The sequence below is a fragment of the Odocoileus virginianus genome, unplaced genomic scaffold, assembly GCF_023699985.2.
Source record: "Odocoileus virginianus isolate 20LAN1187 ecotype Illinois unplaced genomic scaffold, Ovbor_1.2 Unplaced_Contig_16, whole genome shotgun sequence".
NCBI lineage: Eukaryota > Metazoa > Chordata > Mammalia > Artiodactyla > Cervidae > Odocoileus > Odocoileus virginianus.
This window is the reverse complement of record NW_027224333.1, coordinates 1,246,831-1,260,135: the sequence shown is the minus strand read 5'-3', so window position 1 is coordinate 1,260,135 and position 13,305 is coordinate 1,246,831. Positions and strand designations below refer to the sequence as shown.

Sequence of the window (13,305 nt, the reverse complement as noted above, 5' to 3'; positions counted from 1 at the left end):
AAGCCTGAATTTTTGAATCATCGGTAGGATTCAAGGTGACTTTTTTCAATTGCAATCTCATTGTTCGTGTTCTCTCAGCATCATTCTACCAGCCACGGAAGGGTAATTACAGGTTTTGCAATAGCAGATCCCCGGCTCCCAAGTCAAGTCTTTCCCTCCTCTCTGTTGCTCTCTCCACCCTACTTGATCCAATAAATCCTTCTGACATCGCAGAACGCTTCACAAGAAACTGGAGTCAGAAAGCCTGCTTACTTCCCTACTAGGTTCAAAGCTAATTTTTTTAGTTTGAAAAATAGGTAGCATACTGTTACACAGTGTTGGGGTGACAGGACCCGCCATGAGATCTGTAGGAAAGAGGATGTGAGAAGGTGGGGAAACACAAAACTACAGAAGATCTTGTTTCTCAAGCTCAGAGACTTGTGCTGAAAATAAAGGTTGTCCAGAACTGATAAAACTTACGGGCCTCCTAATGTGCAAAACCAGAGATTTTCTAAGAGTTGTAATCCCCGGTTATGTTCCTATTATAAATAATCTATAAATTTTCCTGTAAATACAAAAACAGGGTGAAGAAATTATTAAAGCCTGTAGTTAATACAAAACACAGTGAAAGGGGGGGATCACCCATTGGGAGTCCTATCTTAGCTGATTTCTGGATGCTTTTCAGTGAGATTTAACCACATTCTGGAAGCCTGTGCTTTCTCAGTCCCCGAAATGGTGGCCACCACCCTTTACATCCCCCAGAAACCAGCTCCACGTGCTCAGGGCAGCTGCTCTGTACAGTCTAGATGGTCGGGGATGGGAAGGCCTGTTATGATGGTCAGACATTTGTTCCACACAGTGAAGGTGGGGCACACGGGCTGCGAGAATGTGATGTCGAAAGTGTAGAGGTGGATGGAGTTCAAGGCATCATAGAAAGCGATGGAGCCGTTATCGTAGTCTAGCAGAATGCCGACGCGCCGGAGGTGGGGGGCTGGCTCGATGGGGATCTCCTTGCTGTTGTGCCTTACCACCCAGGTATTGTGGCAGCGGCACAGCGCCCAGGAAGCAGAGTTCTTGCCAATCCACTCGTGCTTTGGGGCTGACTTGTATGCTAGGCCAATGGCGTACCTGCAGATGCAAAAGAGCAATGACAAGAACCATGTTGCACACATACATGAAGTCTTTTCTGTGATCCTTGGTCATCCCTGTTCACTCTTTAGTGAAAGCTCAGGCAAGAACCCTGAACCCTCTTCCCCATCTTCTTCCCTTTTGGACATAGAGTTGGCAGAAAGGGGCCATTATATTGACTCAAATTCCTGTTTACAGTGAGGATGTTACAAGAGAATTGGAACTTTGTATTGGCTGTCTTTTTTAAATACATTCATAAAGACCCATGCAGTAGATTCTTGAGACCAGTGGCATTTAGTAGAACTTTCTGCAATGACTGACATGTTCTGCTCGGTTCAGTATGGTAGCCACAAGCTGCATGTAGCTATTGGGCACTTGAACTGTGGCTGGTGAGACTGAGGAATTGCACTTTTAAGTTAATCATAGTCAAGTTAATTTCAAGAGCTGCACGTGGCCCATGGCTACCATCTTGGGCAGCACAGCCCTAGACTTCTTCTGACCTTCTAAAGGTCTTCTGACCTTTGAATTTTTCAACTGACATCTTGCCTGTTATCTTCCATGACTTCACAAGGCAAGCATGGAAAATGAGTTTCATTTACAGGGATAGGTTCTTTGTCATCTCCCAGCCTCAGTTTTCTCATCTGTAACACAGGGACAATGATTGTCATTGTGTCTCAGAGTTATTTTGAAGAGTTAAGAAAAGAATATGTGTAAGATCCTGGGCCTAAGACCTGGCATAGAATAGTCAGTAACTGTTATTTTATGACCTTTGCCCAATGACACATGACTAATAACTACCAGAATAGGAATTTGACCCGAGGATGATTTAAAAGGCCACAGACTTAAACAACACTCCCCAATGCCTTTCCTCACCAGAGGAGCCCTTTTGGATTTATTTCCTACTATATTTACAAACATCCTGAATGTCTCTGAGCTTGTGGATGTCCTAGTTAATCTAAATGTTCTCTCACCGCTCAAAAAAAAGTTCTGAATTCTCTCTACAGTGTTCTAAGCTTCTTAATCTCTTTTTAGCCTGCTGAAACATGCCTCCATAATGTAGTATTTTTCAGTTATTAAGATAAGCAAGGGCTTCCCAGTGATAAAGAATCTGCCTGCAATGCAGGAGATGTGGGTTCAATCCCTGGGTCGGGAAGATCCCCTGAAGGAGGAAATGGCAACTCACTCCAGTATTCTTGCCTGGAGAACTCCATGGACAGAGGAGCCTGGTGGGCTGTACCGCAAAAGAGTTGGACACTACTTAGCAACTAAACAACAAGATAAGCAAAACCCATCATTCTTAGTAAATAGTGAATGATTCAGAGTTCAATTCTTAACATGTTATAGTAGAAACCAGTCTAACTGGATGTTGACATATGGTACCTTACCTGCCGTAGAGAGAAAAACTTCACTGGACTTTGACATAATGATATTCTTTCAAACATCATGTGCTGGATTTAGAATATAATCACTTAAAGAGTGATGTGTTCAAAAAAGAAAACACACCATGACTGAATTAAGAGAGGATGGAATTGATCCTCTGGTAAGCATAGGGTACCAGCCTGTGTGCTATCAAACCTCTGCACTTCACCCTCGTCAATTCTGTTCAGCATTTTAGGGACACTCCTGGGGCTGCATTTCCCAGAATCCTCTCTCCAATATGGAGTCTGGGTCAGATTCTGCCACTGACACCCGTCCGTACACAAGATCCAGAAGTTCTAAGAGAAGGGGAAACACTGTTTTCTAGACAGTAGACAGCACACGTGAGGTCTGTGGAAGTTTCTGGGCAGACTCCTGGGTGTACCTTGCCTCTGGGCTGTGAATAGCTTTCCACCTTCCAGAAGAGGAGTAGCGGGCTCCCAGAAGCCTTGGCCCTCCTTCTGTTGGTGTACCTAGAAAAAGACTTTTCTTTTTCTCTGAACCCTAACAGACACTTTGGAAAGGTTTTTGTTTTTCACTTTTTAGTATTCTCCCGCAAGACGTTCTATCTGTCCCAGCAGACACCATTTCCCTTTTCAGATAATTTGAAACTTGCATTTGAATCACAAAATAGCCAAATGTCTGTATTGTTTCCTTCTTGCTGCTGTACACCATTTTTATTTTTTAGTAAAGAACTTTGACATTCCTTTCCCATTTGAACCTTAATTGAACCCACTATGGAGTAGCTGTGGCAAGTATTACTGACTGCATTTAGCAAATGGGAAAACCAAGAGAAGGTTAAAATGAGCAAAATCTAGAATCTCGCCCCTTCCCCCTTATGTTGGGTTCCTGTAATCATTGCGTGAACCCACATTTAGTTAACACCATTTCCTAAAATACCAAGAGCACATTAACAGCATTAGAGTAAGAAAATAACTGCGTGTCTAGTCCATTAAGCAACGGAAAATACCATTATATTATCATTAATCTGTAAAATTATGTGCATATTTCCAGTGAGCTTGAAAGGTGCAGGCAGAAGGCAATGTTCCATTAAGGTATGCAGTGAGACTCAGAGAATTCAAAAAGTATAAAATGATGTTTCTCAGAGCAATGTTAACATGCCCCATAGCATGGATTATAACATACAAGTAAATTTCAAGTCAGCACTATACTTCACAAGAAAATGCATGCGTTATTAGCTATTGCAAATCAAAGTATTACAGGCGTTTGCTAGTAAAGGTCACCCTTTCCTCGCTAACACCTCCCAGGAAATGTTAAACTACTTTCTACGTGAGAATTTTCTGAAACGGACATGAGGTTGTAAAGATCTGAAGCGTGGCAATTAATGTGAGAATATTTTCCCCCTGCCTCATGAGTTGGTTTTGACATCTGGTGTTTTCAAGGTAATGCTGATCTGTGTTTGTATAACTGAAGTGGTGTCGTGGAATTCCCCGCACCATTCATCAATGGGGATGAAATCATAACGATCAGGTATCATTTATCATAAGTAATTATTAAGGGGGTTGTAATTATTTAGACACTGGATTCTGTCCCAGATTAACAGAGCCCGTTAATTAACTAGAAATGTTTGCTCTTTTGCACCTGCAAAAATTCACTGTATTTTCCTTTGGGCTTTTATCTTACCCCACTACAGCTACACATTGTAAATGCCAGCCTGGACCAGAGCCAAATACAGGGGGAGGATCTGTCCTTCATCCTTCAGAGGGATGTTGAAACAGGAATGTTCCGAGCAAAGAGAACCTTGAGGGTCACAAGAGGGGAAAAAACCTACTTGCTTGGCTAATATGCAAACCGTTGTTTGGAAAAAGACAACACCCAAGCTTATGAATGTGAATCAACACTGTAAAGGACTTAGACATACTGCATTATTTGCATAGACTTGAACTGAAAGGTTTCTTTTTTTGTAAAATAAGTGTTTTAGCATCTTTATCTCAAAACTAAATACTGTTACCATACTCATCATCTGCAAATTAGGCAGTTTTCAGTTTTAGTTTTTGTTTTTAAAGCAAAGATTCAACTATCACTTATTAAGTACACCACAGTAAGCCTTAAAATGTATTTTTTTTCCTTTATGGTTTATTACAGGATATATTTTAAAAAATTTCTCTTGGAGCAGCTGATTTGACAATGTTGTGTTAGTTTCAGGTGTACAACAAAGTGAATCAATTGTACATAATCTTGGGAAGATCCCCTGGAGGCAGGCACGTCAACCCACTCCAGTATTCTTGCCTGGGGAATCCCATGGACCCAGGAGACTGGTGGGCTCTGGTCCATAGCGTTGCACAGAGTCGGACATAACTGAAGCAACTTAGCACATACATGTATCCATTCTTTTTTAGATTCTTTTCCCATATAGGTCATTACAGAGTATTGAGTAGAGTTCCCTGTGCTATACAGTAGTCTTTATTAGTTATCTATTTTATATATAGTAGTGTGTATGTGTCAATCCCAATTGCCCAATTTAACCCTCCCCTCTTTTGTCCCTGATAACCATCAATTTGTTTTCTACATCTGTGACTCTATTTCTGTTTTGTAAATAAGTTCATTTGTATCATTTTTTTAGATTCCACATATAAGTGATATCATATATTTGTCTTTCTCTGTCTGACTTTCACTTAGTATGATAATCTCTAGGTCCATCCATGTTGCTGCAAATGGCATTATTTCATTCTTTTTTTATGACTAATTATTACAGGATATTGAATATAGTTCCCTGTGCTATATAATAGGACCTTATTGTTTATCCATTCTATATGTAATAGTTTGCATCTGCTAGTCCCAAACTCCCAGTCCATCCCATCCCCTCCTTCCCTGGCAACCATAAGCCTGTTTTCTACCTGAGTCTGTTTCTGCTTCTTAGATAAGTTCACTTGTATCATATTTTAGATTCCACATATAAGTGCTGTCACATGGTATTTGTCTTTCTGATTTACTTCTCTTACTATGATCATCTCTAGATCCATTCATACTGCTGTGAATGGTATTATTTCACTCTTTTTTATAGCTGAGTAATATTCCATAGTGTATATAGACCACATCTTCTTTATTCTGTTGATGGACATTTAGGTGACTTCCATGTCTTGGCTATTGTGACTAGCACTGCTGTGTACTTTGGGGTACATGTATTTTTTTCAAAGCATGCTTTTCTCTGGATGTATGCCCAGGGGTGGGATTGCTAGATCATGTGGTACTTCTATTTTTATTAGTTTTTTTTAAAGGAAATTCCATACTGGTTTCCATAGTGGCTGTAGCATTTTACCAAATCTGGCCCTCGGCTTGTTTTTATAAAGTTTTATTTGCACCCATTCGTGAATGTGTGGTCTATGGCTGCTTTCCCCCCACAACAGTAGAGGTGACCAGTTGGGAGAAAATCATCTGGCCTACAAACCAGAAATACTGGCTCTCTGGCCCTTTACAGACAACATTTGTGGACCTTTGGTTAACAGCTTGTACCCTGATTGCACCTATGAGCTGTGTGACCTTGGGCCTCAGTCAGCTCATCTGTAAAATGGGGTATTAGTACTTACATTTCTGGGACTGTTAGGATCAATAAATGAGCTACCATTTGTAAAATTCTCAGGCCAGTGCCTGGCACAGAGTTGTACCAGATAAAGGCTGGTTACTAAAAATTATAATTGCTCATAAAGGGAGCTATTTGAGTGGGCATCTATGAGACAGAAGGGCAGGGTATGAGGTACAGTTTGCGGTTGTGGAATGGGCAAGGTCAGTTTTGTAAGGTGAACTTGGCAGAGTTTACTCATTCTCACGTCCTCTGCCCTGACCTCCACCCCTTGGGCTTACAGAACGCAGTGGGCTCAAGTCACTGGGCTGGATCTAAGGGACACTTTGAAATGAGTCCTGGCCGAGGGTCACTGCTTCCCCCCCAGTACTGATGGGCCCAGTTTAGAGTCACAAAACATACAAGGCAACAGAAATTAATTTCAGTGATGAAGAGCAGGTATTAAAGTAGGAATTGGTGAATTTTCTCTGTAAAGGCCAGAGAGCTAATATTTTGGCCTCGTGGACCACAGAATTGTGTCTTACCTAATCAACTCTGCTGTGTGGCTCAAAGGTAGCCATAGACAATATGGAAGAGAGTGGGCCTGGCTGTTTTCCCATAAATAGTTTATTTATAAGAACACACAGTGGGTCAGGTTTGGCTGTTGTCGGCTGACCCATGCTTTAAGGCATGAAAGGGCAGTATTAGCATACTAGCTTTCCCAGGGACTGGGGCTCAAGTCTTACTGCAAATAAAAAATGGATGGAGTTAAAATGAGTTATTTTTCTTATTGGCCGAATGGTAGATTAAATGATTGCTTGGTACATATTCACTCTCTCCTCTCAACTCCATGGGAGGAATATACTTCCCTGTACCACTGGCATTGAGCCTGGCTGTGTGACTGGCTTTGGCCAGTGAGAAGTTAGTAAGAGGTTTGAAATGTGCTTGCATAGTTGAGTTTGTACTCTCAGATTCCTCAAGAAGGACATGACCTGAGTAGCCCATGTGTCCAAACAGGATGAAGAAACCCATGGAACAGACCTAGATCCAACCTGCAGCTTAAAGCAAGGCCCAGTTGAGATTAGCTTTGATCAGCTAACCCAGAGATATGAGTGTCAGTGAACAGTAGTAAATGATTGTTGGTTGAAGCTACTGAGTTTTGGGGTGTTTATTATGCAGCATTACTATAGCAACAGCTGACTGATAAAGCTTTTGTGCATATTATTTTTCAAGATGGACCTTGGCCTGGGTTGATGTTCCAACAAAGTATAGAATGAGATATGCTTTTTTTTTTTTTATAATTGTAGGACAATATCCATCAATAGTTGACTGAATAAAGAAGATGTGGTACATATACACAATGGAATACTACTCAGCCATGAAAAAGAATGAAATAATGCCACTTGCAGCAACATGGATGGACCTAGAGATGATCATACTAAGTGAAGTAAGTCAGACAAATATCATATGATATCACTTATGCGTGGAATCTAAAATATGACACAAATGAACTTATTTACAAAACAAACAGACTCACAGACACAAAAAACAAACTTGTGATAACCAAAGTGGGGAGAGAGGAGGGCTAAATTAGGAGTTTGAGATTGGCAGATGCAAACTACTATGTATAAAATGTGGGGAATAAGGTCATGCTGTGCAGCACAGAAGGCTGTGTTCAATCTCTTGTGATCATCTACAGTGGAGGAGAATGTGAAAGAGAATATATTTCGATCAAAGTACCTACCATGTGCTTCCACTTATGACCACTTCCCAGTAATGGCGGCCACTATCAATGAACACGTTTCCAGCTACACCATAGCTGCCTTGGCTGGTGAAGCGTTCGGGTGTGTGGCTCTTTTTGGATGACGACTCATCACGTTCTACTGTCAAGTTATCATGGGACACTTTTAGCTTTCGATGTGCAGATTTGGGGTCCAGTTTAAATGGTTGGCCTAGAAACAGGGTTACAAGACACAAAAGAGGTAGATGAAAAGAACTGTGGATTTTAACTTAAGCAAGAACATATTTTAAGATAAGCTTTAAAAAGTACAGTAAAATCATGAGGACAAACATGTCCCTGCCTCTGAGAGCTCACAGTCAGTCAGCTCTGAGCTGTGGATGCAAGGTTGCTTCCCTGACTGTTCAACAATAGCATGGGTGAGGATCAAGCAGAGCCTGTGGTATAAGCTTTGCCGGGGTCGCAGCTACACACCAGCAGCACAGTTAATGTGCTGGCTGATGTCATCCTGGAAGGGAGGAGAAAATGAAGACTTCATTTTCATCCATTCCCCTGTTCAGTTGGCTTCAGATGAATTCATGCTTAATAGACCTCAGAAACCAAACACATCAAGACTGCAGGTTTTAATGTACAGAACATTCTAATGGCTTATATCATTTTGAGATTCTTCCAAATTAGAGCAGTATTCTCATGAGCTTAAAATGACAATCAAATAGGATATTTTTCAGCCCATAAGATCAGGAGGAAAATGTGACAGGTTACTACCTACCTGGGTTTTTGAGTCCCAAGTTCGTTTATAGACGTCAAAGTTCCTTTATAGACATAATAAGGTCCTCTCTGTTTCATTTATTCGTCTTTGTGTTTTGAACATTGAACCATTGTAAAATTCTGGCCGAATCACACCTGAATATCCATCCTCTCATTAACTGTTACTGCTTTGAAAATTCAACATTGGTGTGGGGGCCATCCTGTCATTCAACATCACGATGGGTACCAGACACTTAAAGGCAGGAAACAGATTACAATGTGATGCAAATACCATGATGTTCAAACTCCACTGCTGTGTTGGAAGGCCGCTTTCACACAGTGCTCAGACAATCACCAGAAACATTCTGGTAAGTCTGACTATGGCAATACAAGATGCTGGCTGAGAAACTGAGGCAGACAGCCTGGAGCAGTTGTGTGTGTTACATCATATGCAGGTAGGCCAAAGGGTGTCACTCCTTGGATAAAAACATGACAATGGCACTTCTAAAATTCTTTTTTGTAGATCAGGCAGGGACCAGCATACTTTTTCTGTAAGAGGCCAGATATTTCCTATTTTCAGCTATGCTGGCCATGTGGTTTCTTCTGGGGCTATTTAATCCTGCTGTCAAAACATGGCAGCAGCCAGAGACACAGGTGAACAGACGGGCAGTGCTATGTGCCAATAAAACTTTATTTACAAAAACAGGTAGCTGAATCTGGCCCATGGTCAGTAGTTTGCTGACCCATTTTTAGATTTCTGTTCATATCAAAGAAAACCTTAAAGGGGAGCTGAGAAAATCCTCAAGTGTTGAGCAGGCAGGGGTATTCTCAAAGACTATAAGACCTACTGAAGTCCATGTGTAGTTTAAATTTTGGCCTAGCTTGTGAAAAAATAGAAAAGGTCCTCAGGAATGATCACACCAGCTAAGACAAAAAGAGTCTGAAGATAGATTGGCTTAAAAGGTGTGATAAACCATAATGGAAAAGAATATGAGAAATGAATGTATCTACATGTACAACTGAATCACTTTACAGCAGAAATCAATGCAACATTGTAAATCTGTACTTCCATCAAATTAAAAAAAAGAAAAAGGTGATGATAGAATGTGCCTTAAAAATAATTGGACCCTAATAGGTGGTTAGGAAGGAATTCCATAAAGGAAAGGTGCAGCCATCACTGAAGATGAAGGCTGTGTTATTTACCCTTCTCCCAGTGAGGAAGATCAGAATGTCACAGCCATTGAAAAGACTGGCCTTATAATGGTGAGATCCATCGTGTTTTCCTCAGCTCCCACCCCTATCCACACATATGCAGAGCAGGGTCTTGCCATCTGGTGTTAGGTCCAACCCCCTGCCTCCACAGGGAACAAATTCCACTTGTGCCATGGATGTGTTTCTCAAGGAAACTATGACCTACTCTGTCTAGGTTCAAGGCTTTTGCTTTAATGAGGATAGATTAGTTCACAGAAGAAATTAATCATTTACTTGGCTAAAGAATTCAATACATTGTAAGATCTGTACACTTAAGAGTTCGGCAAACTACAGCCCGCAGGCCATATTGAGCCCATTGCCTGTGTCTTTCAATAAAGTTTTAATGAAGCGTGGCCAGGCCTTGCTTTTCTACCAGAGTTGAACACCTGTGGCCAAGATCATCTGACCTGCACAGCCCAGAATAGTTACTATTTGGCACATTATAGAAAAAGTTTACCAACCTCTTGTACATAATTTAATAACATCTGATCAATGATTGCATGTCTAGAAGTACAAGATTACCTGTCCATATGAAATGAATACATTATCTTTAGTAAAACCAATAAGGCACAAATAAGAAGCCTCAAAGATCCATTCTACAGAATAAACCTCAGTGTATATATTGGGTTGGCCAAAAAGTTTATTCGGGTTTCTCATCCACTGTTACAGGTTTTTTCCAGTATGTATTAATTTTTTCCCTTATTCTCCAAAGACATTTCCTTCTCTACCAGCAGAACCCTTGAGAAACTAGCTTATGTTTAAAAGTATGTGTCTTAAGGACAGATATGTGCAGTAAAATTAAGTTACTTGACTACTGAAATCACAGATTGGGTTAAATGAAGGTTCTTCTTAAAAAGTAGTTCCTATATAGATTGGCTGGCAACCCTAAAGCATGATGTGATGTTGACATACTCCAATCGACTTTCTCCTGGGAGGTCTTATGCAAATAAATACCATATTATATAGCATAATATTTCTAGACCAAAAAGATGTGGAGAAAGAAGAGGAGGATAAAATAAAACACATGTGGGCAGAGAGAGAGAGCGGGGGATGACAGTGTTACAAGATGCATGCACACATAGCCCGGTTCACTCTTCATTGTTGGGACCATCCTGGACACAGTGGGAGTTTCCCATCACCCCTGGCATCTAACCACTCGACACCAGTAACATCCAGCTGTGACAACCAGAAATGACTCCAGATGTGGATCAGTGTCCCTCTGGGGACCATAATCATTTCTGATTGAGAATCACAGACCTAGAAGCTACCTGAAGAAAGACTTAGTAATTTGAGATTCTGCTATTGGGTCAGGAAGATCCCCTGAAGGAAGAAATGGCAACCCACTCCAGTATTCTTGCCTGGGAAATCCTATGGACAGAGGAGCCTGGCAGGCTACAGTTCATGGGGTCACAAAGAGTCGGACACGACTGAGTGAGCACACACACACACACACATATGGAAAAGAAGACTGTTGGCAATTTACAAAGAGTCCTAGCTCTGTGCCAGGCTTGGAATAGAGGATTGGATGGAAAAACCCTGACTCCATGCTGGCTGTCTCAGGTTGTAAGCAATGCCTGGGACAGAGAAAAGGGAATTGAAGGGGGCCAGGGGCAGCTGGAAGGAGAGCAAGTTAGAGATGATAGTTCTGCTGAGTTCATGGCACGTACTGTTCGTCTTCAACTTCCCAGGCTCACTGCTGCGGCTGCCTGCCTGGTTGATGGCCTTGACAATGAAGATGTACTTGGTGCCGCTCTGCAGCCCGTGGACCGTGTAGTGGTTCTGCTTGATGTTGGGCACGATCATCCAGCTATCGGCCGAGTTGCACAGACCTGCAAAGCCAAGCAGACGTGGTGAGTTCTTTGGAGCAAGCACGGGGCAAATCTGTATATTAAGGTTGTGGAATTTTCAGTTATTGGGATCAGCAATGAAAAGCTTTGTGACTTCTTCAGGTGCCCACCAATCCACTCGAGTGCTCAGTATCTGCCTACAATAAGGACAGCGACCTATATTTATTACTATATATTCCCACCATGTGCTCTAAGTGGAAAGACCAACTAAGATGACTGTTTTGCAAATTCTGTTCCACGTGGATGGGAGCAGCAGTATCTTAAGTGCCGTGCCTGGTCATGTGTTACTAGGTGCTGTGGGACGGAAAGAAAGCAAGTGACCACACATCCCTCCCCCCTGCTCACATCATGATGAACATTCAGTCTTGGATCTCATCAGTTTTGAGACTCACAGAGGGTAAGAACAGACCCAGATCATGTATGAGACATTGACCTCACTAATGGAGATGTAGGAGGTTCCATATTTTTGCTTCTCATTCTCCACCCCGCCCACGATCCATATCTAAGTGACTTTGTGGCTACTCCTTCTAAAGAGATGGGATGGATATGCTGTTTTTTACCTCGTGGCTTTGGATTTGGCTATGTGACCTGCTCTGGCCAAGAAAACGAGGCTGCAGTGACAACACACCAGTGGCAGGAGGAGACATCACAAGCCCTTGAGAGTCTGTGGCCCTCTTGGGCCTCTGCCAGGGAAAGAACATTCTGGATAGTCTGCTCATCCCAATGGGAGCAGCCCAGCCAGTTCAGGACTAAGACCAGCAGAAACTGGCTAACACCAGCCCAACTTTGGACAGGAGAGCTAAGAAAATTATTATGGGGCTTATCTGTGGCCCAGTACTGGTCTGGTTGTAATTGATTCAGGTCATGTGTTCCTATGAGAACCCTGGAGCCGTGTGGCACACAAAGGCAACTCAGGGCCCAGTGGAGCTCTGACAAAAGCATCACCAGGGACTGTGACCAGCTGCATCCCCAGTATGGCTGTTTCCAGAGCAGAGCAGGGCCAATGCTCTGGCTGCATGCTGCAGGATGTGGTTTGAGGAGCAGTTTGCGGATTTACGATGCCAGGAAGAACATGAGGAAAAAGGAAGCTGTTTTGTTGTGCAGCTGTGGCTGATGCTGAAAACATCTCTTTGGTACTGGGCCCGACTCTTGTCTCTCCCCTCTCCGCCCATCAATCTCCACTCTAATCGAACCTTTGCCCAGCCCCCTGGTGACTGGGCTGTCTTGGCTGTTTCCTGACTCTGGTGAATTTCCTTCACTAATTCTCAGTAGAAGGCCGAGCCCTTCCACTTCCTGAGGGGCTTCTCAACTTGCCACCCCTCCTTCCCTTTCAGAGGATTTGCAAGTCAAAGGGTTAGTTCTTTTGATCTTGAGGCAACTTACACCTTAACCATACTTCATCTTACCTCTTTGAGTTTCTAATGAAATGTACAAGGAAATGACAAATGCATATCCATACCAACCCACAAGTATCTGCATAGCACTTCAAGATGTTCACGCCCCAACAGCTGTCTCTGAATCCTACTAAATACCATCTCCAAGTTTTCCATTCATCATGAATCTCACAGAAGAACTTAAAAATGTTAATTATGAAAATTCACCCCCTAAGATATGTATCTGGGGTACACAGTATTTTCAGCCACACTTCAGTGAGTATTTAACTAAATAAACATACATTT

At 42.1% G+C, this 13,305-nt stretch overlaps 1 protein-coding gene across 4 annotated transcripts in view; it reads right to left on the bottom strand.

Annotated features, from left to right (window-relative positions):
- Positions 1 to 295: 295 nt before the first annotated feature.
- MID1 (midline 1) overlaps positions 296 to 13,305 on the bottom strand; it is a 395,950-nt gene continuing 382,940 nt past the window's right edge. For all 4 annotated transcript variants that reach the window (XM_020911572.2, XM_070464124.1, XM_020911570.2 and 1 more), the window contains exons 8-10: positions 11,447 to 11,608; positions 7,788 to 7,995; positions 296 to 1,107 (exon numbers count right to left, since the gene is read on the bottom strand). In XM_020911572.2, coding sequence (XP_020767231.1) covers positions 759 to 1,107; positions 7,788 to 7,995; positions 11,447 to 11,608 — 719 coding nt within the window. In that variant the 3' untranslated portion in view covers positions 296 to 758. The remainder of the gene's footprint in view (positions 1,108 to 7,787; positions 7,996 to 11,446; positions 11,609 to 13,305) is intronic.